Raw genomic sequence first — 20036 nt, forward strand, 5'->3', positions numbered from 1 at the left:
ATAAATTCAAGATGCCGACATGTGCTGCCGCCATAATAATAAATACAACTAAAATTATAAATAAATTATATTGTTAATAAATAATAATTAACAATAATATATAATTAAAAATTAATTAATAATTATTTATTATAAATTTGAGTGTTTTGTTGATTTAAAAACGCTAAAAACTCAAAATTTATTTTAAAAATTTTTTATAAATATTATTTTGTTTTTAATTTTTTAAATTCAATATTTAATAATAAATTTATTAATAAATAATTATTATTTAAATATTAATAGTTAAATAAATAATAAATTTTGTTAAAAAATAAATAAAAAAATTTGTTATTTTTTTGTTTTTTGGCGCCACTTTATGACGGCCATTTCATGAAATATATATAAATTGATAGAAGACGCTGATAGAAGACCCTGCCAGTCAGCCAATGAAAGAATAGGATCAATAGTTTACAGACCAGGCGCTTCAATCTTCAGTCTGTTCGACAAAATTTCAGAGTCAGCTCGTGTCCAGAGATAAATTTTCTGGAAAAATAAATTTATAATAATATAAAAATAAATAAATTATTTTTAAATTAAAAATAACTCAATATATATTATATTTTTGGCAAGTTTTTCAACAAAATTATTTATTAAAATTCATAATATTTATCAAGGATTATTGATAATTAATAAAACGTTGGCGATTTAACCAAAGAAAGTACGTATTTACTTGAAAATTAATTTATATATTGACTTAAGAAAAAAAAAAAAAAAAATTTGCTGATTTTTTTACATGTCATCATTTAACTAATTTATCTTGATTAAAAAAAATTTTTTCCTTGATTATTATCAATATTTTTCCATGTAAATAAACGAAAATTGATTATTAATTTTTTTTTGATATAATTTCCAAAAAAATTAGTCAATAAAATCGACCCAATTTTTTTATCGCATGCAATTTTCTATTTTTATTATTCCATATATCGACAAAACTAATCCTCCCGCGTTTCTACCCCCCACATTTTTTTTTCTCCTTCAATCAAAAAATATAAATAGTAATAAATAATTTTATTAGCTCTAAAACGTAAATTTTATTTATTAAAACATGCCGGCGTTTAATGTTAAAGCAACCATTAAAATATCACGAGTACCTTTGACAAGGTCTGTCCGGTTTTTGCTATTTACTTTTACAAAAAAAAAAAATATATACATGATGATTTTGGTTAAGTGATTATTGATTAACGTATATTTTCATAAATCAAAAAAATAAAATAATCATTGACAGGTAATTTTATTGTAACATAAAATTCATCAAGGTCTCAAAATTTGTTAAATCAATGATGAACAAAAAAAAAAAAAAAAAAATGTATATTCTATTTTTGGGGTCACATTGACTTCGAAATATTAATCTATTTATATTTTTACAATATTCATATTACACATTTGTTTACTCTAATTTTATTTTCATCATTTTTTTTTTTTTTACATTTTCATTTGTTTTTTTATTCAAAAAAAAAATGAAATGAAATTTACGTTTCCATGACAACATTAGCAAGTCTTTTGTTATTATTAAATTAATAGTGAATGAAAAATTAAATTAAAAATCAAATAGAAATTAAAATTTTGTAATTAATTTATTTAATAAATTTATAGTTTACACAACATGTCGGATCGCAAAGCTGTTATTAAAAATGCTGATATGTCAGAAGAGATGCAGCAAGATGCTGTTGATTGTACGACTCAAGCATTAGAAAAATACAACATTGAAAAGGTATAAAAATTTTAAAATTACAAATGAATGATAGATAATTAATTGATGTTTAATTTTTTATAGGATATTGCTGCATTTGTCAAGAAAGAATTTGACAAAAAATACAATCCAACGTGGCATTGCATTGTCGGCCGTAATTTTGGCAGCTATGTAACACATGAAACAAGACATTTCATTTATTTTTACCTTGGTCAAGTGGCCATTCTCCTTTTCAAAAGTGGATAAGCTGGTTTATTTAATTTTTATTCTTTTTCTATTATTATTATTTTTTTTTTTTTCACAACATTTAAAACTATTTTCCCCTCTTAATTCCTCCTTCCATCTTGTCATCACCATGTCCAACTCTGCGTGAACCGATATATATATATATTTAAAAGAAAATAATAATAATTGTTTTGAAAAAGTAAATAAAAAAAAAAAAAAAAGATATGGAAGTCCTCTTAGCATAGTTTAAAAAAAAAAAATATCAAACATATTTAATTAATATAAACAAAATCATCATTGTCTCGATGTTGTTAATGATTACTTGTTTTATCGAGTTTCTACAAATTTAATTAAGTAGAAAAAATAAATGAATAATTAATAATTATTAATTATTATGTGATTAATATGTGAAAGGACTTCATTGATAGATAAAAAGAATAATATACATTTTTTTTTCTCATTTAAAAAAAAAAAAAAAATGAAAGAAAGAAAATTAAAAAATAACTTTGTTGTATTTTTGTTTTAATATTAAGTATGTATGGTTGTGTTCAATGTTGGCGATTATTATTAATTAATAATCATATTTGACTTATGTACAAAGCGGATACAATGATGGAATTATTATTCTCATTTTATTTTGGGAATAATAATTTAATAAATATTATGTAATAAATACAAAATTGATGTATTAATTTTTTTTTAAATCGCCATTAATGAACGAACCAATCAATTATTATGGTTAAATTATCTGGTATAATTAATTCCGTTTTTTTTTTTTTTGATCATATTTCATTGATTGGATTTTATGAAATATCTTCGCCTTTTTTTTGGATATTATTTGGTTTATAACAAGTGTTCCATTAAAGATTAATGAAAATGTCTAAAAAAAAATTTACACAAAATTGCATTTGGTTTTTTTTTTTCATTTGCTTTTGCACAAATTAATAGATGTAATAATATTTTGATATTCAATATGAAATATCAATTGTTATTTTGTTTATAATAATTTATTCAAAATTATTTATTAAATTTATAAAAAGGACAAGGACCGTCCTCAAAAAAAAAAGCGAACTTTTTCTTCTTTTTTGTTTTTTAAATTCGCTCATAAATAATTTCAAATGTTCGATAAAACTCTAATGCACAAATAATTTATATAAACATTATTTACACAGATGTATCTATATAAAAAAAAAAATACATAGAAAATTTTAAAAAGAAAAATAATCAGATTATTACAAAAAAAAAAAAAAGAAACTGAAAGTTTATAAATTATATTTGTCTTTTTTCTTTTTTTTTTTTTGTATGATTATAATCACAATTTTAAAAAGAAAAGAAAAAAAAAATATTATATATCAACGAGCCGTAGATCAAGTAATATTTGTTAGATAAATTATTTTAATTGTATCTTTGTTTAATAGATGAAAAAAAAAAAAAAAAGAAAAAACATCTAATAAGAAACAATTTTAAATGTAATCGACTGGATTTAATTTTTTAATAATTGTTGATTAATTCATGATCATGCCGAGTTTCATGAATTTTATTGATAAAGAAACTCGTTGCATTTTGCATTTTATTAGTCTACTAATTGGCCTAAAAGCCAAATTAATAATTCAAGATGTGTGTTAATGAGAATAAAATTTTCATTGAAAAAAAGTGTGTGATGAAAATAGATATCTATTGATAAATAAAAACAGGTAAGATCAAGTAAATATCAATTTATATTCAATAAATTAATCAATTCGAAAAACTCGATATCAAATTTTAATATTTTCATTTTTTTAAAACTCAAATTAAAACACATCTTGAAAACAAAAAATAAAAATTATAGGGACCGTATAAAATTTTTAATGTATGTGAATTCTTGGATAGACTCTTCATCTGTATTTATCGAATATTTTAATTTTCATTAATGAAAAAAAATACCATTAATACAGTCTCATTCTGAATACAATAATTTTATTTTATTTATATTTTAAAACCAGAGTGTATTGCAACAACTCCAAATGTCAAGTTTTTATATGTAACATGACGAAAGCCAGCTTCTTCAATCATTTCCTTAAATCAAAAAATAATAATTATTAATTTAATATTATATAATAATTGTTGATAATATTGTTTACCTTAAAATGTTCTTGTTTTGGAAATTTTCTGATACTTTCAACGAGATATTGATAAGGTTCCCATTGTCCAGCAATTAACATTCCCATTGGAGGTATCATTTGGAAGGAATATTTATCATAAAGCCTTTTAAAAATAATAAACAAATATAAATTATAATAATTAAATATAATTAATAACATTATTACCATTGCAATGAATCATTTGTTAGATGACTAAATTCAAGACACATAAATCTTCCACCTGGTTGTAAAACTCTGTATGCTTCAGCAAGAACCTAAATAATCATAAAAATATTTATTATTTTATAAATAAATAATTTACACATTAATTTACCTTGTCAATATGAGTGACATTTCTAATACCAAATGCAATTGTAAATGCAGTATATGATTCATCATCAAATGTTAATTTTTCAGCATCTTGTTGTGACCAATTAATATCATATCCTTTTTCTACAGTATAACCAAGTCTTTCAGCTCTTATTTTACCAACATCAAGCATATTTTCATTAATATCAGATACAGTTACATGACTTTTTATATTTTTTATATTTTTAATATTATTTAAATAGTTTAAATAACGAAATGATATATCACCAGTACCACCAGCTGTATCAAGTAATTTACAACCATGTGTTGGACCAAGTTCTTGAATAAATATATCTTTCCATACTCTATGAATACCAAGACTCATTGCATCATTCATTACATCATAAGAATCAGCAACTTTTTCAAATACACTGTAAACTAATTATTTAAAAAAATAAATTAATAATAATATATCATTTTACTTTATCAATCGAAATTTACCTTTTTTTTCTTTGTCACTTTCTTTGACTGTTTGATAACCAAAGTGAGTTGTTTTTTCATCATTATTAATATTTGTTTGATTTTTAATAATTCTTGATACACTAAATAATCTATTTGAATGTTTATTTAATTTTAAAAAATTACCAAGTAACTTCATTTTGTGTTTTGTTGTTGTTGCTCTATTTTTTTGGGGTTATAGTAATCTTTCTCAACATGTCATTGAGATGTGTTTATGTTTATGTTGTGTACATGCTGTTGTTTTTTTTTTCTTGGGGAATGACTTGTTGATTGTTGATCAATATATAATAGATAGTGAATTTGTTAATGATAATTAATTGATTAATAAAATGGCTGAAAGAGGTGCATATTTAACTGGAACAACAAATTATGGCAAACCAACATTATTTGAAATTGTTGCTCAAGAATCATTAGCATCAACAATTGAACCAGCTTTTAAAAAAATATTTTCTGTAAGTTTAATTATTAAAAACAATTATTATTTTTTTTTACAAGCATTAATAGTTTTATTTATTTTTAGTTTTTTGCAACTTGTAATGTTGATAAATATGGATGGACATTAGAATGGTCTGATGAATTCTACGCATTATTTAATGGTTTTCTTCAAAAATTTTATCTAAAAAATTATGGTAAATAATTCATAATTTGTTTAATAAAAAAATAAAATAATCATACAGTTTAATTGAATTTTAGATGCTTCATTTTCGGAAACATTTTATGGATTAAAAAGAATATCAATATCAAATACAAATACAGCAAATAAATTATCTGATAAACAAAAATTATGTTCATTAATTTTGTTGATACTTAATCCATATATAAAATCAAAAATAGATAAATTTGAACTAGATAAAATTGATGGAAAGTACTTAAATAATAATTGGAAAAATAATATTAAAATATATTTTATAAAAATATATAAAATATACAATTTAATGCATTCATTTTTGGGAATTTATTACTATTTATTGTATATATCAAAACGATCATTTTATCCAACTCCATTATTACGTTTCATGTCAATGACATTGACATATTCAGCAGGTACAGAATTTACATCAATATCTGAATTATTAAGTAAATGGAAAAATGGTACTTTTACAACACATGATGGTGCTCATTTAATTCAACGTGGCTTTACAAGATCCCTAGAACTTGGTGCATTTTTTCTGCAATTTATCAATTGGTGGAATCAAGAAAATTTTAATGTTAATCTTTTAGCATTGCCAGTTCCACCGGCTCCAACAGTAAGTTTTCTCTAAAAAAATAAATATCATTTAGCAGGTGTTAGTATAAAAAGCCATGAGATATTTAAAATTAAAATGAATAATTATAAAAATAATATACAAGCATAGTTTAACATGTCGACATAATGATGATTATGATGATTTAAAATTTGTCGAAAAATAATTATGACAAGAGTATGATCAGCACGATAAATAAATAAATATTCCATTTAAAAATTTATTTATTTTTTTTTTTTTGCAAATTTACTATTATCCATATATCTTGGATAAATTGAAAATTAATTTATTTAAAAATTAATTAATTCATCATCGTGCTGTAATGACTCGCTGTTATTATTATTTCAAATTTAATTTTTATTAATATTTTCATCTTTTAAATGTATTTTATTAAATGTTTATTTATTTTATCTATTTAAATAATTATTATCATCATCTTTGATAAATTTTTAATCAATTTATTTTTACTTGCTTGTTGATAACTAATTATAAAAATTATCTTTGTTAATTTAGGTTCCTGATAAGGCAAAAAAATATAAAGGATTATGTCCAATTTGCATGAAAAAACCAAAAATACCAACAGCTATTGCAATTTCTGGGTTAGTAATTTTTTTACTTTTTGAAATTCAATATATAATATTTGTTTATTATTTTCAGCTATGTTTATTGTTATCAATGTATATTGATAAAAATAAAAATTGAAGGTAAATGTCCTGTTACAAATTATCCAGCAAAAGAAGATGACTTGATACGTCTTTATGTTGATTAAATAAATTAACAAAAGATAACTATCAAAATAATACGTTTTATTTATTTATTTTTTAAAAATTGTTTATAAAGTTTATCATATATTTGTAATTTTGTAAATTGTGCAGAAAAATATATATAACTATGTTAAGAGCACTCACAAGGCACTTGATTTCATTCCATTGTATTTTTTTTTCTCTAGATAATAATTAATTTACCAAACGTCAAATAGGACTAAAAAAAAAACATACATATTGAAATTAAATTAACGACAAATGGTTATTAAAATAACTAACTTTTGATTCAAGTATTCGATACGTTGATTTTTTTGTTTTTTAGTTGAGCTTGTTAATTTATCCAATTTTATTTTTACAAAATAGAAATTTATACTGGATTATTGTTTAATTATTTTCTTGATGAATGAAAAATCTTAAAGTTCTTCAAAAAAAGCAACTCTTGCTTTAGTCGATCCTGACTTGACTTTTTTTAATGTACTATATTTATTTTCACCAAGACGAACCTGTTCCTCATGCAATTGATCAAGTTCCGATTGTTTTTCACCAACTTTTAAAACTTGTATTTCACTTCTTAAATCACGTAATTGTTCTTGTAAATTTTTACTCTTTTCCCAATAATCAACTCGTTCTTTTTCAATTTCAATTGATAATTGATCAACATCACCATCATTTATAAGATCATATTCATTTAAATCATTTGTCAATTGATCATTGTCAAGTTGTAATGTTTGAAAATCAGCTTGTAGGTCAGATGGTAATATTTGTGTTGATGGAAATAAATTTGGTACTGTTGTTGTTGTTATTGTTGTATTATATGCATTTCTACTTAAAAATTCAAGTAATTTTTCTTTAGCTTCTTTTTCAGCAATACGTGCACGTAATAATTCATCTTTTAATTTTTCAGCTTCAGCAGCACGTCTTTCTGATTCTTGAACTAATCTTTCAGTTAATAATTCAGCTTCTCTTGTTTTACGTTCTAAGTGTACTTTTTCTTCTTCTGTTTTCATATTATTTAAACGTATTCTTGTTATTTCTTGTTCAGCTTCTGATGCTTTTTGACTTAACAACATTGCTTCTTCTTCAGCAACTCTACTTTTTTCAGCAAGTAAATCAGCTGTTTCTTCAGATCTTTGCTGTATTTTTTTTTTTTTTTTAATAATTAATAATTATTTTTATTAATTATTAATTAATGAATATGAATTAAAATATAATGTACATACCAGAGCTTCATTTGCTAAACGAATTTCTTCTTGATACTGCATTAGTCGATGTTCCATTGCAGCTTTTTCTTTTTCAGCTGATTCACGTAATTCTTTTTCTTTCGCTAATTTGGTTCTTTCAATTTGCCGTCTAGATAATGAAACAAAAAAAAATATATAAATTAAATAAACATTTAATAAAATACATTTAAAAGATGAAAATATTAATAAAAATTAAATTTGAAATAATAATAACAGCGAGTCATTACAGCACGATGATGAATTAATTAATTTTTAAATAAATTAATTTTCAATTTATCCAAGATATATGGATAATAGTAAATTTGCAAAAAAAAAAAAAATAAATAAATTTTTAAATGGAATATTTATTTATTTATCGTGCTGATCATACTCTTGTCATAATTATTTTTCGACAAATTTTAAATCATCATAATCATCATTATGTCGACATGTTAAACTATGCTTGTATATTATTTTTATAATTATTCATTTTAATTTTAAATATCTCATGGCTTTTTGTCTAATATTAATAGATAAATTTGTGTTTAAAATATCAACTTGCCTTGATTTTTCCTCTTTTGCTTGTGCTTTCATTTGTTGGACTTCCATTGAATCTGGTTTACGACGTCGCATAAACAGATCATGATTACCAATGCACAAATCTAATATCTTGTAAAAAAAATAACGATAAAAAAAAATAAATAACAATTACATTTTGATGTTGTTAAATTTATCAAAAACTTACCAGTTTATTCATCCTAACTTTTTGTGAAAAAAATACAAAATTTGGTGATGATTTATCAACTGGTTTAATGATAAATTTTTTATCATCAAAACTAATATGACGTATTTCAGACCATGTAAATGTTGTTTTTGGTGCCAATTTATTTTCTTTTTCATATATATTTAATCCAAGTGCTGTTACTCCAAGCCACAGATTAGTTTCTTTTTTATTCTAAAAAAATATACATTTATCAACACATACTCATATGAAAATAATTAATTTATATGTTACCAATAACTTACACTTATTGGAAAATAATTAACTCCATACATATCAAGATCTTGGACAATTTTAAGATACTCCATTTCAGCTTCATCACGTGACATTCCACGATGATCAGCATACCATATTTTAATACGATCTTCCCACATTTCAGGTGTCATTTGATACTGATCAATAACTCTTTGTGGTAATAAATCTTCACTGACAAGCATATCAGGTCTATATGACGTTTCATCATAATCACCATATTTTGCTTGTACAGCATATGATGCAAGTAAAACTGATGCTTCTGGTGGACAATAAATATCCATTGATAATATTGCTTGTTTAACTTGAAGAAAAAATAAATGTTGTGTTACTTCTTGTACAAGTTCTTCAGCAACATCTTCAGGATAAAATTTTGCCAAAAACATAAATGGCGTTGTTGGCTGTTGTGATATTCCTTGATCTTGTACTATTTATTTGTTATACAAAATATATATCAATCAATTATTAATTATCATTATTTTATATTAATTATAATTCCAATAACTCACATACCTTTTTTATCTAATTTTAACCATGATATAAAACCTTTTGCATCTTCATATTGAAGTCCAAAGTACCAAGTTTCTCTTAGACCAATTGTTCGACAAACAAGATCAAATAAATCACGTCCAGTTGCACGCAACTATTAAACAATTAATATTATTTAATTAATTTATTATTTATTTATTTAAATATTTATATTAACAAACCTCAAGATTAAATTCCAATTCAGCATCAAGGGTGCATACTTTGACAGGAAATGATTTACCTAATTTTTTTCTTTTAAATGGTGGCATTTTACTTTTCATTTTCCATGAAATAATTGTTGAAATAATAATTACACAATATAAACAACATAAAATACTTGACAAGATTATCTAATAATAATCATCATTTTATTAACAATTGAAATTTATTTGTTTAGATAAAAACAACAATAGAAATATTCAAGCTTTTGTCTTTATGGTTTTTGATAATAATAAATTTTTAAAATACAAAAATTTATAATTCACTTATTATTATTACGTATTGTTGTAAATAATTATTGTTAATTTTTTAATAATATATTTTAAAACCTTGAATTTTTTATTTTTGGTATATAAATATAATTCATATTACATATATGTTGTATTATGACTTTTGACAAGTTTTAAATTTAGGTTGAAAAAACAATAAAATTAGTAAATGAATAAAAAAATGCTGATATATATTAAAAAATATATATATTGTTATAATTATAATATATATACAAAATTTTTGTTTTTTTATGCATGTGTGTGTTATCCATGAATGTGTACCTTTATTTGTTTTTTTTTAAATAAATGATGGTAAGTTACCGACTGGATTTTACAGCGCCAAATTGTGTTTAAATTTTAAAATGATATATTTATTTGTCGAATAAATTTTGTAGTAATTGTTGATTAATTGTTGTTAATTTTTAAAGTTAATTAATTATTAAAAATTATTAATAAATTAACTGTGTATTTTACACAAATTTAACATGTAAAAATTCAATCGAAAAAGAGATAATTATCAATTAGTAATTGTTGTTAATTGTTGTTAATTTTCAGGATAAATTATTTACAAAATAAATATCAAATATTATTTTTTTGTTTTATTATTAAACTTGAAATTTTTTTTTGATAACAAAGTTAATTATGAGACACGTCAATTGACTCAAGACAAAAAAATAAAAATAAAAATATTTTACATCGTTAAATATGTGAATGACTACCTAAAAAAATTTTATAAATAAAAAAAAAATAATTAATTTACATGTATTGACAATCGTTAAATGTATTAACACTAATATAATTAATTCATTAATTTTTTTTATTGATTTTAAATGATGATAATCATGTAGATAAACATGATTAATTTGAGTGTTTATCAATTTAGTATTTACTCATTAATCATCATGACATAAATAAATTATTTACTCACAAATATTATTCATTTTATTATTTTTACAACTATAAACATCATGTACATCATTCAAATATATATTAATTTTTTTAACTTATCATCTTGTATCAAAAAAAATTAATAAACATACAAATGACATTATTTACAAAATTTTTTTTGCATGTCATATTAATTGCACACTTTGTATTTTATATTTTTTCATAATAACTTGTAATTATATCGGTACAAAACATGACGTGAATAACTGAGTATATAAAATATCAAAAAAAAATTGACACCAACAGTCTTGTGTAGTAATTTGTTGAATAATGCCCAACAAAATCTAGCAAATATTTTTATAAAAAAATTTCAACAAATTAATTTGATAAATAATTTAAAAGAGTGTTGAATTTTTTCATTTTTATATTGGTAAAATGACGGGGTTATTGACAAGTTGGTTTTTCATAAAATTTATAATTTCTATTGGAATTGGTATTGCTGGTATTTATATGTATTTTAAAAAAATTTTATATTTATACTGGGAAAAAAGAGGTGTTTCTTATGTAGAGCCTACGGTACCATTTGGAAATCTTACTCAACATTTAATCGGAAAAATATCAGTTGGTATGTTGATAGTCTAGCTTGAAAAAACAATAATTAAATTTGCTTTTGGATATTTTTAATTTACAGGTGAATTATATGAAAATACATATGAAAAATATAAAAAATATCGTTACTTTGGAATGTACACATTTCACAAACCATCACTTGTTATTAATGATCCAGATTTAATACGCATTGTAATGACAAAAAATTTTCAAAATTTTCATGATCGTGGTATGTATTGTAATGAAAAAATTGATCCATTATCTGGACATTTATTTTCGCTACCTGGTAGTAAATGGAAAAATTTACGTGTTAAATTAACACCAACATTTACATCAGGAAAAATGAAACAAATGTTTGGTACTATTTGTCAATCTACTGATCGTTTAATTGATTATGTTAAAAAATATTCTGATAATCATCAAGTTGTTGAAATGAAAGACATAACAGCAAGGTAATATTATTAGAAAACAATTTAAAAAAAGTCTTATTAATTATTTTATCTTTTAGATTAACAACTGATGTTATTTCATCAATTGTTTTTGGTCTTGAAAGTAATTGTCTTGATAATCCAAATAGTGATTTTCGTATTTGGGGAAAAAAAACATTTGAGCCAAATTTAATTAAAAATTCATTGGCATTTTTTGGTCCTCAAATATTGAATATTTTAAAAATTCCATTTACTGATCCTGGTGTATCGAAATTTTTCACAAAAGCATTTGAAGATTCTTATAATTATCGTGTTGAAAATAACATTCAAAGATCAGATTTTATGAATCTTTTGATGCAGCTAATTAATAAAGGACATCTTGATGATGACAACAACAAAAATTTTCATATTTCTGGTAATTATATATACATGTTTCTACAAGTATTTCGATTGTTATTAAATTTTCTATTTCTCACAGAATCAACTGATGGAAAAATTACAATGAATGATGCAATTGCCCAGGCATTTGTGTTTTTTTTAGCTGGTAAATTGTTGATAAAACAAGTAAATAAATTGATTGTTATTTAATTTGGGAAAATTTTAATTCAACAGGCTATGAAACAACATCAACAACTATAATACTAACTCTCTATGAATTATCACGAGATTGTAATAAACATCTACAAGAAAAGCTACGTTATGATATTGATAATATTTTAAATAAACATAATGGTAAATTAACATATGAAGCAATCCAAGAAATGACATATCTTCATAAAGTTACAAGTGAAACACTGAGAAAATATCCACCAGTACCAATATTAAATCGTGTCTGTACAAAGGATATTGATTTACCAGAAACTGATTTAAAAATATCAAAAGGTCTTGATATTGTTATTCCAGTTATTGGTCTTCATCATGATCCAGATATTTATCCAGATCCAGAAGCATTTGATCCAGAAAGATTTAATGAAGCCAACACAGCTTCTAGACATCCCTATACTTATTTGGTAATAAAATTTTTAACTCGAAATATTTAAAAACATCATGTTATCATCAACTTGTTGATATTTTTTTTTTTTTCAATTATTGTTTTAGCCTTTTGGAGAAGGACCACGTTCATGCATTGGTAAGTTTATTGTTCATTTATTATTTAGTTATTTTTAATTATGGAATTTTTTTTTTTCAGGTATAAGATTTGGTCTTATTCAAGCAAAAATTGTACTAACAAGTCTTCTTGTAAAATATAAATTTTCATTTGGTCCAAATACACCGTATCCACTTGAAATTGATCCTGGTGTTATACTTTTAACAACAAAAACTGGAGTTGATTTAAAAATTGAGCCACGTTAATGAAAAATATATAAAAATTAAATTTAAACATTTTTAAAAACAATATTTTTATTTTTCTATATGAAAAATAATATTTGTCAATTAATAAATGACTTAAAAAAGTCTGTAAAAAATATATTTATGTTGTAAAAATTACATATTTCAATAAAAAATAAAATTTAATAATAAGTTTTATAATCTCCATATGTTTCTGGTTGTTCATAAGGTGAACCATATGATTGTTGACTATTATCTGATGCTGGTTGTTGAAGTGCATTTCTATAAATAATTGCACTTTGTTCTTGTTCATCAGAATATTGTACTGGTGTTTGTACAATTGATTCATGATTACTTGGTTCTTCATAATCTTCAATTGATCCAATTTGAAGATGTGCTGATTGTTCTGCTGGTCCTTCTTCTTCTTCAGCAACTGATGGTAGTGGTGATACAGCAGCAGCACTTTCAGCAGCATGTGCAGCAGCAGCAGCAGCATTATTTTGTGCAAGTTGTGCTGCTGCTGTTGCTTTATTTGTTGCTGATTGTGTTGCTTCAAAATCAATACGTGCTGATTCAAGTTGTTCTTCAAGTGCATGTAAACGTGATTTTGCTTGACCAACCATTCCTGTTTGTGCTGCTAATTCAGCAGCAGCTTCAGCAGCAGCCTAAATTAAATATCATTTTGTTTATTTTATATACAATTTTTATTTTTTTATTTATTTATTTTTACCTGTGCTGCATGATCTTGTGTTGCTTGTGCTGCATTTAAAGCTGCTGTTATAACTTGTACTTGATGCATTGCTTGTTGTGCTGAATTTTTAGCAGCTTGTGCAGCTCTTGCTGCTTGTACCATTTGTTGTTTTTCACCATCAAGTGCTGTTTTAGCATCACGTACTTGTTGTTGAAGACCCATAAATATTATTTGTTTACCAGCTAATGCAGCAGATGCAGTTGCTATTTGATAAAAAAAATTATTAATAAATAATAAAACTAAATTAATCAATATTCAAGTAATATTTACCTGCTGATTGTTGAGCTGATTGAGCAAGCTATAAATAAGATAAATTAATTACAAATCATAATAATTATTTTGATAATTAATTAGTATTTTTTTTTTACTTGATTTTTTGCAACAAATGCAGCTTGTCCAGCAGCTGAGTGTTGATTTGCAACAGCAGTACGTGCTTGATCAGCTGAACCACGTGCAATTGACACCAATCCACCACCAACACTAAAACCAGCCTTGGGACGTGGTTGATTTGATGGAGCTGGATAATTATCAAGTGGTAATGTTGCAACATCTACCAATGCGTATTCACCAATTTTTGAATCATCATAAGAAACATACTGACGTGGTACACGAGTATCTTTTGCTGGTTTTACATCAGCTAAACTCACACCAATAAGGCCCATGATAAAAAGATTCTTCAACATTTTTTTTTTCTTTCTAGAATAAATAAAACAATTAACAAAATATTATTAGATAATTAAATATAAATACTAATTAATTTAAAAAAATATAATCATTTTATAATTTTTTTTTTAAGTAATTTCTCTAAATGTTTTGGATGATTGATCATGTTAAAAATCAGTGTGACAAATCATTTTACAAAATGTTACATATTTTTTTAATTAATTGTTAGATTAATGAAAGGAAAATCAAGTCATGCGGTATTTTAATCTTGTCATCGTGATGTAATAACAGTGGCTGTTGTTTTTTTTTTTTCTTTTGCTTTTTTTAATATGATAATAGATATTGAATAATCAATGAATTTTTATTTATTCATCTTACCCAATGATAAATAAATAAAAAAAAAAGGATAAAATTGATTTTTTTAAAAGATAAAAATTATATTTGATCAAGCATATTATTCATTTTTATTTTCTAGTGTTGATTACATGTTTAATATTTTAATAACACAAGATCCAAGAAACAAGGAGAAAGAAAAATAAAAAAAAAAACGAAATAAAATTGCAAATCATTTCCTGCAATTAGAGCGGCAAATTATTTCTGTTGGAATATCTTGTTTTTGACCGCGCCCATTTGATTTTATATATATATCTAAATTGGTATAGTATTTTTTTTTTTTTTTTAAACTTTTTTTTTGTTGTTAGTGAATGTCACGTGTTTTATCAAACGAAATTTATTGTCATGTAACTAGACGAAAAACTTGCAAACTCGTGCTGATCGTGACTTGTCTCATTTCATTTGCGATACATTTTTTTTTTTGTACTATCTAATATCAGACTGGCTACTATGTAATATATAGCAACAAACGCATAGGAATAATATTATAGATATCACTCCTCCACGTAATTCCTAGTTTCGTTTCGCTCTGAATGTTCAATTATTTTCATCTGGTCAATGATAATACAACATATCCCACTTAATATAAATTTGCATTTTATAGATAAAATATTATATTACCTGATTTTTAATTTTATAGAAACCTTTCAAATTGCATTCGTCGACCTTCTAAAAAATTTTCCAATCACTTTTTATTTATTCTATAATTTTTTTTTTTAATTTTTTTTACATAATATACTTAATTGTTGTATTTTAAAAAATTAAAAGATAATGTGATGTTAATTTAATATACAATAGATTTACGAAAAATAAAATTTTATTTATTTTATCCAACTAGTAAAAATGGATTAAAAATTTATCAAAGATGATGATAATAATTATTTAAATAAATAAAATGAATAAACATTTAATAAAATACATTTAAAAGATGAAAATATTAATGAAAATTAAATTTGAAATAATAATAACAGCGAGTCATTACAGCACGATGATGAATTAATTAATTTTTAAATAAATTAATTTTCAATTTATCCAAGATATATGGATAATAGTAAATTTGCAAAAAAAAAAAAATAAATAAATTTTTAAATGGAATATTTATTTATTTATCGTGCTGATCATACTCTTGTCATAATTATTTTTCGACAAATTTTAAATCATCATAATCATCATTATGTTTACATGTTAAACTATGCTCATATATTATTTTTATAATTATTCATTTTAATTTTAAATATGGCATTTGAAACCAACACCAAGCTAAATGATTTTTATATTTTTTTTCTTTGAGGGTAAATTATTAACCAGGATATTTAATTTCTGTATGAGTTAATATTGAATGAAATATTTAAAAAAAATAATATTCTGACTGTTGAAGCCGGTAGAATTGGCAGTGATAAAAGATAAACATAAAATTTTTTTCAACTCTACCAATTGATATAAATTGAAAAAAATTATTTGCCTTTTTTTCGGGTAAATTATTAATTAGAATATTTAATTTTTTGATTGAAAGTTTAAACTCACTTGATTTTCAAGACAATTAATTGTAGTCAATCCGTGCGTGTTAATAATTAAATCACCAACGATTAAAATAAAAGTGAAATGTATATTATTTATATTTACTCTGCCCTTTCACGCAAGAAAATCAACAAACAACTGATTGGTACGTTGCTGATCAATCGACTTCTTATAGTCTGACTTGGTCCAAGTTTCTCAAATCAGCGGAAGGGATTGCCATTATAATAATTTATATTTAATTATTATATATACAATAAAAATTAACATCTACTAAATTTATCATTCAAAGAAAAAAGTTCCAATAATAATTTAAGTAATTTTATTATTATTCTTTGTTTTTTTTTTCAGTCAAATATTTATTAAACAACAAATAAATTTAATTAGTTTTTCATTAGATTCAAAATACACCAAATTTATTTAGCAAGTACCTTGAAACCGTTTCTTTTCGTTAAATAAATGTGTGACGAACAATCGAACACGCCCTCGATTTACTTTCACATGGGCCTCATTACCTCAAAAATACAAAAAAATATAGACAAATAATTAAATTAAAATTTCCTGATTTATAATTAAATATAAATAATGATTTTGTCATTGAATATAATTTGTCAATAACAATCAAAAATATCCAAAATAAATTATTGCTAAATTTTCAATTAAAATTCCATAATTCTTTATTTTTTTTTTTTCATTTATTTCTCTATCAATGACTTCAGAGTATATATTATTTTTAACTAAACAAAACCTTACTTTTTATTATGAAAAATAAAAAAATGAAAAAAAGACGAAGAAAATATTTAATATTTAATTTTGTAATCATTTTTTTAGGTATGTAATTTATTAATTAGTATAAAAAATATATTTTCATTTTTTTTCGTTATCTATTATAATTCATAACAGTCATAATAATTGTGATAAAAAAAAGCCAATATGTACTTTCTGTTCTTGATAACAAACCAGATAAATTGTATAAAAAAAATTTAAAAAAAAAAAATGTTAAACAAAAAATTTATGCTTGTTTTCCAGTTGCCCTGACATTTGCTAACGTACAATGTTGCACAGCTGAACAAAATGACGAAATATATTCTCGTTTAATGATAAATCCATATGCATTTGACGATTATAACAATCAAGTGAGTTGAATAAATTTTTTAAATATAATATTAACACATTAACACATGAAAAAGCTTCCAAAAAAAAAAAGCTCCAAGTTTTCTTCTTTAAAAATATTTTTATGATTTTATTTTTCAAATAAAAAAAAAGCAGAGGTCTTATGTTAATCGACAAATACGTGAAGCTGATAAAGCTTCAAAAAATGATAAGCTTGCAACAAAATCAAATGACATGGCATTAAAAGGTGCACAAGATGCAAAAGCAGCAGTTGATGCTGAAATAATTGCTGGAAGACAAGCATCACATCAGGTTGAATAATTATCAGGCTAATGATTTTACAACAAAGTGTTATTAATTTTTCAAATTTAATTAAAGGTAAAAGCACAGCTTGCTAAAAAAGCTCTTGATGCTGCAAAAATAACTGAAGCTGCATTGGCAGGTAAACAAGCATTGGTTGAACAATTAAAAGAAGAAACTAAAGAAACTCAAAGTGTTGTTAAAGAAAGTACAATAGCACTTAAAAGAGCTCATGAAAATTTAAATTTTGCTATTAAATCTGTTCATGATTCACGTCAACAAGTAATATTAATTAGAAATTTATATAATAATATTATTTATAAACTTTTTTATATTATTTTTTAGCTGGCTATGATAAGAAGATCAGTTGAAACAGCAAAATCAAATTTACGTAATTCAAGAAAAACAGCTAATGGCGCTAGAAAATCATTAAATGAAAAACAATTATTACTTATTGCTGCTAAAAAAAGAGTTGGGGAATTAAAACATCGTTTACAAAAAGCTCAAATTGATCTTGAAAAAACACATCAAAATGCCATGAAAGCTGGGGCATCTGCAAGAGAAGCAATTGCTAAAGCAAATCACATTGATTCACGTTCAACTCGTGTAAAAAATTAAACTTTAAAATAAATAAAAAAAAAAAAAAACAATTGTCAATCTATTTATAATTAAATTTGACAATATTTATTGGTTATAAATAAAATAATTATAATTTTAAAAATCAAATAAAAATGATAGGAAAAATTTTAATAATTGGATTATTATTAAAATGTTGTTTGTGTCAATATTTCATTGATGAAAATTCAAGACAATTACGTGATGTAAATGATGTATGTAAAGTATAAATAAACTATTTATTAAAAAAAATTTAATAATAATTTTTTTATTTAAAAAAGAAAAAAAATACATTGATGGCTGTTAAAGCTGCACAAGATGCAAAAGCTGCTGTTGATGCACAATTAATTGCTGGACAACAAGCAGCACATCAGGTTAAAAAAAAAAATTAAATAAATATTTAAAAAAAATAGACGATAATTGTTATTTAATATCTAGGTAAAATTACAAATTGCTGAAAAAGCTAAAGATGCTGCAAAAATGGCAGAGACTGCATTATCAGGTAGAGAAGCTGTTGTTGGACAATTACAACAAGAAGTCAAAGAAGCTGAAGCTGTTGTACGTGAAGAAATAATATCAATTAAAACAACAAAATCACATGTACAATCATCAATACAAGCTGCACGTGAAGCTCAACAAGAAGTAATAATTTAATTAATTAATTACATGGTGAATTTAATTATAAATTATAAAAATTTTTTACAGCTAAAAACACTGACACAGGCTTATCATATTGCATTGTTAAATGTTGCAAATGCTGATAAATCAGCACGTGGTGCACAACATGATTTTATTGAAAAAAAACAGCTATTAGAAGCTGCAAATCATCGACAAATTGAACTTGCTAAAAGAATGAATTATGCACAAAATGAACTTGAAAGAACAAAAGAAGCATCAATTAAAGCAACAGCATCAGCACAAGAAGCTAAAATTAATGCTTCAAGAAATAAACGTAAATTTGATCAACAAATTTCATCAAATAATTCATAAGAAAAATTATTGATTTAACAAAAAAAAAAAATAATAACTTTATTGGAGAACGTCTTGTCCTTGTTCTACTTGTTTTAATTTAAAGAAAAAAATTAATTTAAATTATTATTGATGCTAATTATTTGTTAAATAAAAAAAATAAAAATACTTGCATATTTTAATCATTAATTGTACTACTTAAATATAATTTTACAATTTTGCAATCATTGATAATGACAGTGAATTTTTAATTTTTTAAATTAAATTACACTGATAATATTTAT

The 20036-nt window shown here is 23.2% G+C and overlaps 8 protein-coding genes across 9 annotated transcripts; 5 read left to right on the top strand and 3 right to left on the bottom strand.

Annotated features, from left to right (window-relative positions):
- The first annotated feature begins 454 nt into the window (after window positions 1-454).
- Window positions 455-2111, top strand: LOC122859300 (dynein light chain 2, cytoplasmic). The gene is made up of 3 exons (XM_044162759.1): window positions 455-697; window positions 1633-1750; window positions 1814-2111. Exons 2-3 carry the CDS (start codon window positions 1643-1645, stop codon window positions 1973-1975), a joined length of 270 nt encoding a protein of 89 aa, XP_044018694.1. The 5' UTR covers window positions 455-697; window positions 1633-1642; the 3' UTR covers window positions 1976-2111.
- LOC122859299 (2-methoxy-6-polyprenyl-1,4-benzoquinol methylase, mitochondrial) lies at window positions 1978-5163 on the bottom strand. Its single transcript, XM_044162758.1, has 5 exons — window positions 4885-5163; window positions 4409-4821; window positions 4261-4349; window positions 4075-4198; window positions 1978-4009 (listed from the first exon to the last, which is right to left on the bottom strand). The coding sequence occupies exons 1-5, from the start codon at window positions 5039-5041 to the stop codon at window positions 3920-3922; spliced, it is 873 nt and encodes a 290-aa protein (XP_044018693.1). The 5' UTR covers window positions 5042-5163; the 3' UTR covers window positions 1978-3919.
- Window positions 5164-5231: 68 nt separating this feature from the next.
- Window positions 5232-7047, top strand: LOC122859298 (peroxisome assembly protein 12). The gene is made up of 5 exons (XM_044162757.1): window positions 5232-5354; window positions 5423-5531; window positions 5596-6149; window positions 6660-6745; window positions 6804-7047. Exons 1-5 carry the CDS (start codon window positions 5232-5234, stop codon window positions 6913-6915), a joined length of 984 nt encoding a protein of 327 aa, XP_044018692.1. The 3' UTR covers window positions 6916-7047.
- Window positions 6938-10391, bottom strand: LOC122859295 (merlin). The gene is made up of 7 exons (XM_044162752.1): window positions 9874-10391; window positions 9677-9806; window positions 9157-9590; window positions 8876-9085; window positions 8693-8799; window positions 8131-8260; window positions 6938-8043 (listed from the first exon to the last, which is right to left on the bottom strand). The coding sequence occupies exons 1-7, from the start codon at window positions 9970-9972 to the stop codon at window positions 7324-7326; spliced, it is 1830 nt and encodes a 609-aa protein (XP_044018687.1). The 5' UTR covers window positions 9973-10391; the 3' UTR covers window positions 6938-7323.
- A 971-nt stretch (window positions 10392-11362) lies between these two features.
- Window positions 11363-13625, top strand: LOC122859296 (probable cytochrome P450 6a14). 2 transcript variants are annotated; one of them, XM_044162754.1, is made up of 7 exons: window positions 11363-11692; window positions 11759-12128; window positions 12185-12519; window positions 12583-12648; window positions 12717-13114; window positions 13203-13233; window positions 13294-13625. In XM_044162754.1, the coding sequence occupies exons 1-7, from the start codon at window positions 11503-11505 to the stop codon at window positions 13455-13457; spliced, it is 1554 nt and encodes a 517-aa protein (XP_044018689.1). In that variant the 5' UTR covers window positions 11363-11502; the 3' UTR covers window positions 13458-13625. The 2 variants fall into 2 exon arrangements, with proteins under 2 accessions (XP_044018689.1, XP_044018688.1); XM_044162753.1 differs by having other exon boundaries at window positions 11476-11692; window positions 12185-12648; window positions 13294-13619.
- LOC122859297 (cell surface antigen I/II-like) lies at window positions 13488-16908 on the bottom strand. The gene is made up of 5 exons (XM_044162756.1): window positions 16765-16908; window positions 14553-14880; window positions 14455-14482; window positions 14164-14387; window positions 13488-14098 (listed from the first exon to the last, which is right to left on the bottom strand). The coding sequence occupies exons 2-5, from the start codon at window positions 14865-14867 to the stop codon at window positions 13616-13618; spliced, it is 1050 nt and encodes a 349-aa protein (XP_044018691.1). The 5' UTR covers window positions 14868-14880; window positions 16765-16908; the 3' UTR covers window positions 13488-13615.
- Window positions 16909-17755: 847 nt separating this feature from the next.
- On the top strand, window positions 17756-18998 carry LOC122859301. Its single transcript, XM_044162760.1, has 4 exons — window positions 17756-17891; window positions 18022-18180; window positions 18247-18450; window positions 18514-18998. The coding sequence occupies exons 1-4, from the start codon at window positions 17853-17855 to the stop codon at window positions 18784-18786; spliced, it is 675 nt and encodes a 224-aa protein (XP_044018695.1). The 5' UTR covers window positions 17756-17852; the 3' UTR covers window positions 18787-18998.
- On the top strand, window positions 18895-19773 carry LOC122859751 (tol-Pal system protein TolA-like). The gene is made up of 4 exons (XM_044163434.1): window positions 18895-18998; window positions 19065-19157; window positions 19222-19425; window positions 19489-19773. Exons 1-4 carry the CDS (start codon window positions 18900-18902, stop codon window positions 19771-19773), a joined length of 681 nt encoding a protein of 226 aa, XP_044019369.1. The 5' UTR covers window positions 18895-18899.
- Window positions 19774-20036: the final 263 nt, after the last annotated feature.

Source organism: Aphidius gifuensis, linkage group LG6, assembly GCF_014905175.1.
Source record: "Aphidius gifuensis isolate YNYX2018 linkage group LG6, ASM1490517v1, whole genome shotgun sequence".
Lineage (NCBI taxonomy): Eukaryota > Metazoa > Arthropoda > Insecta > Hymenoptera > Braconidae > Aphidius > Aphidius gifuensis.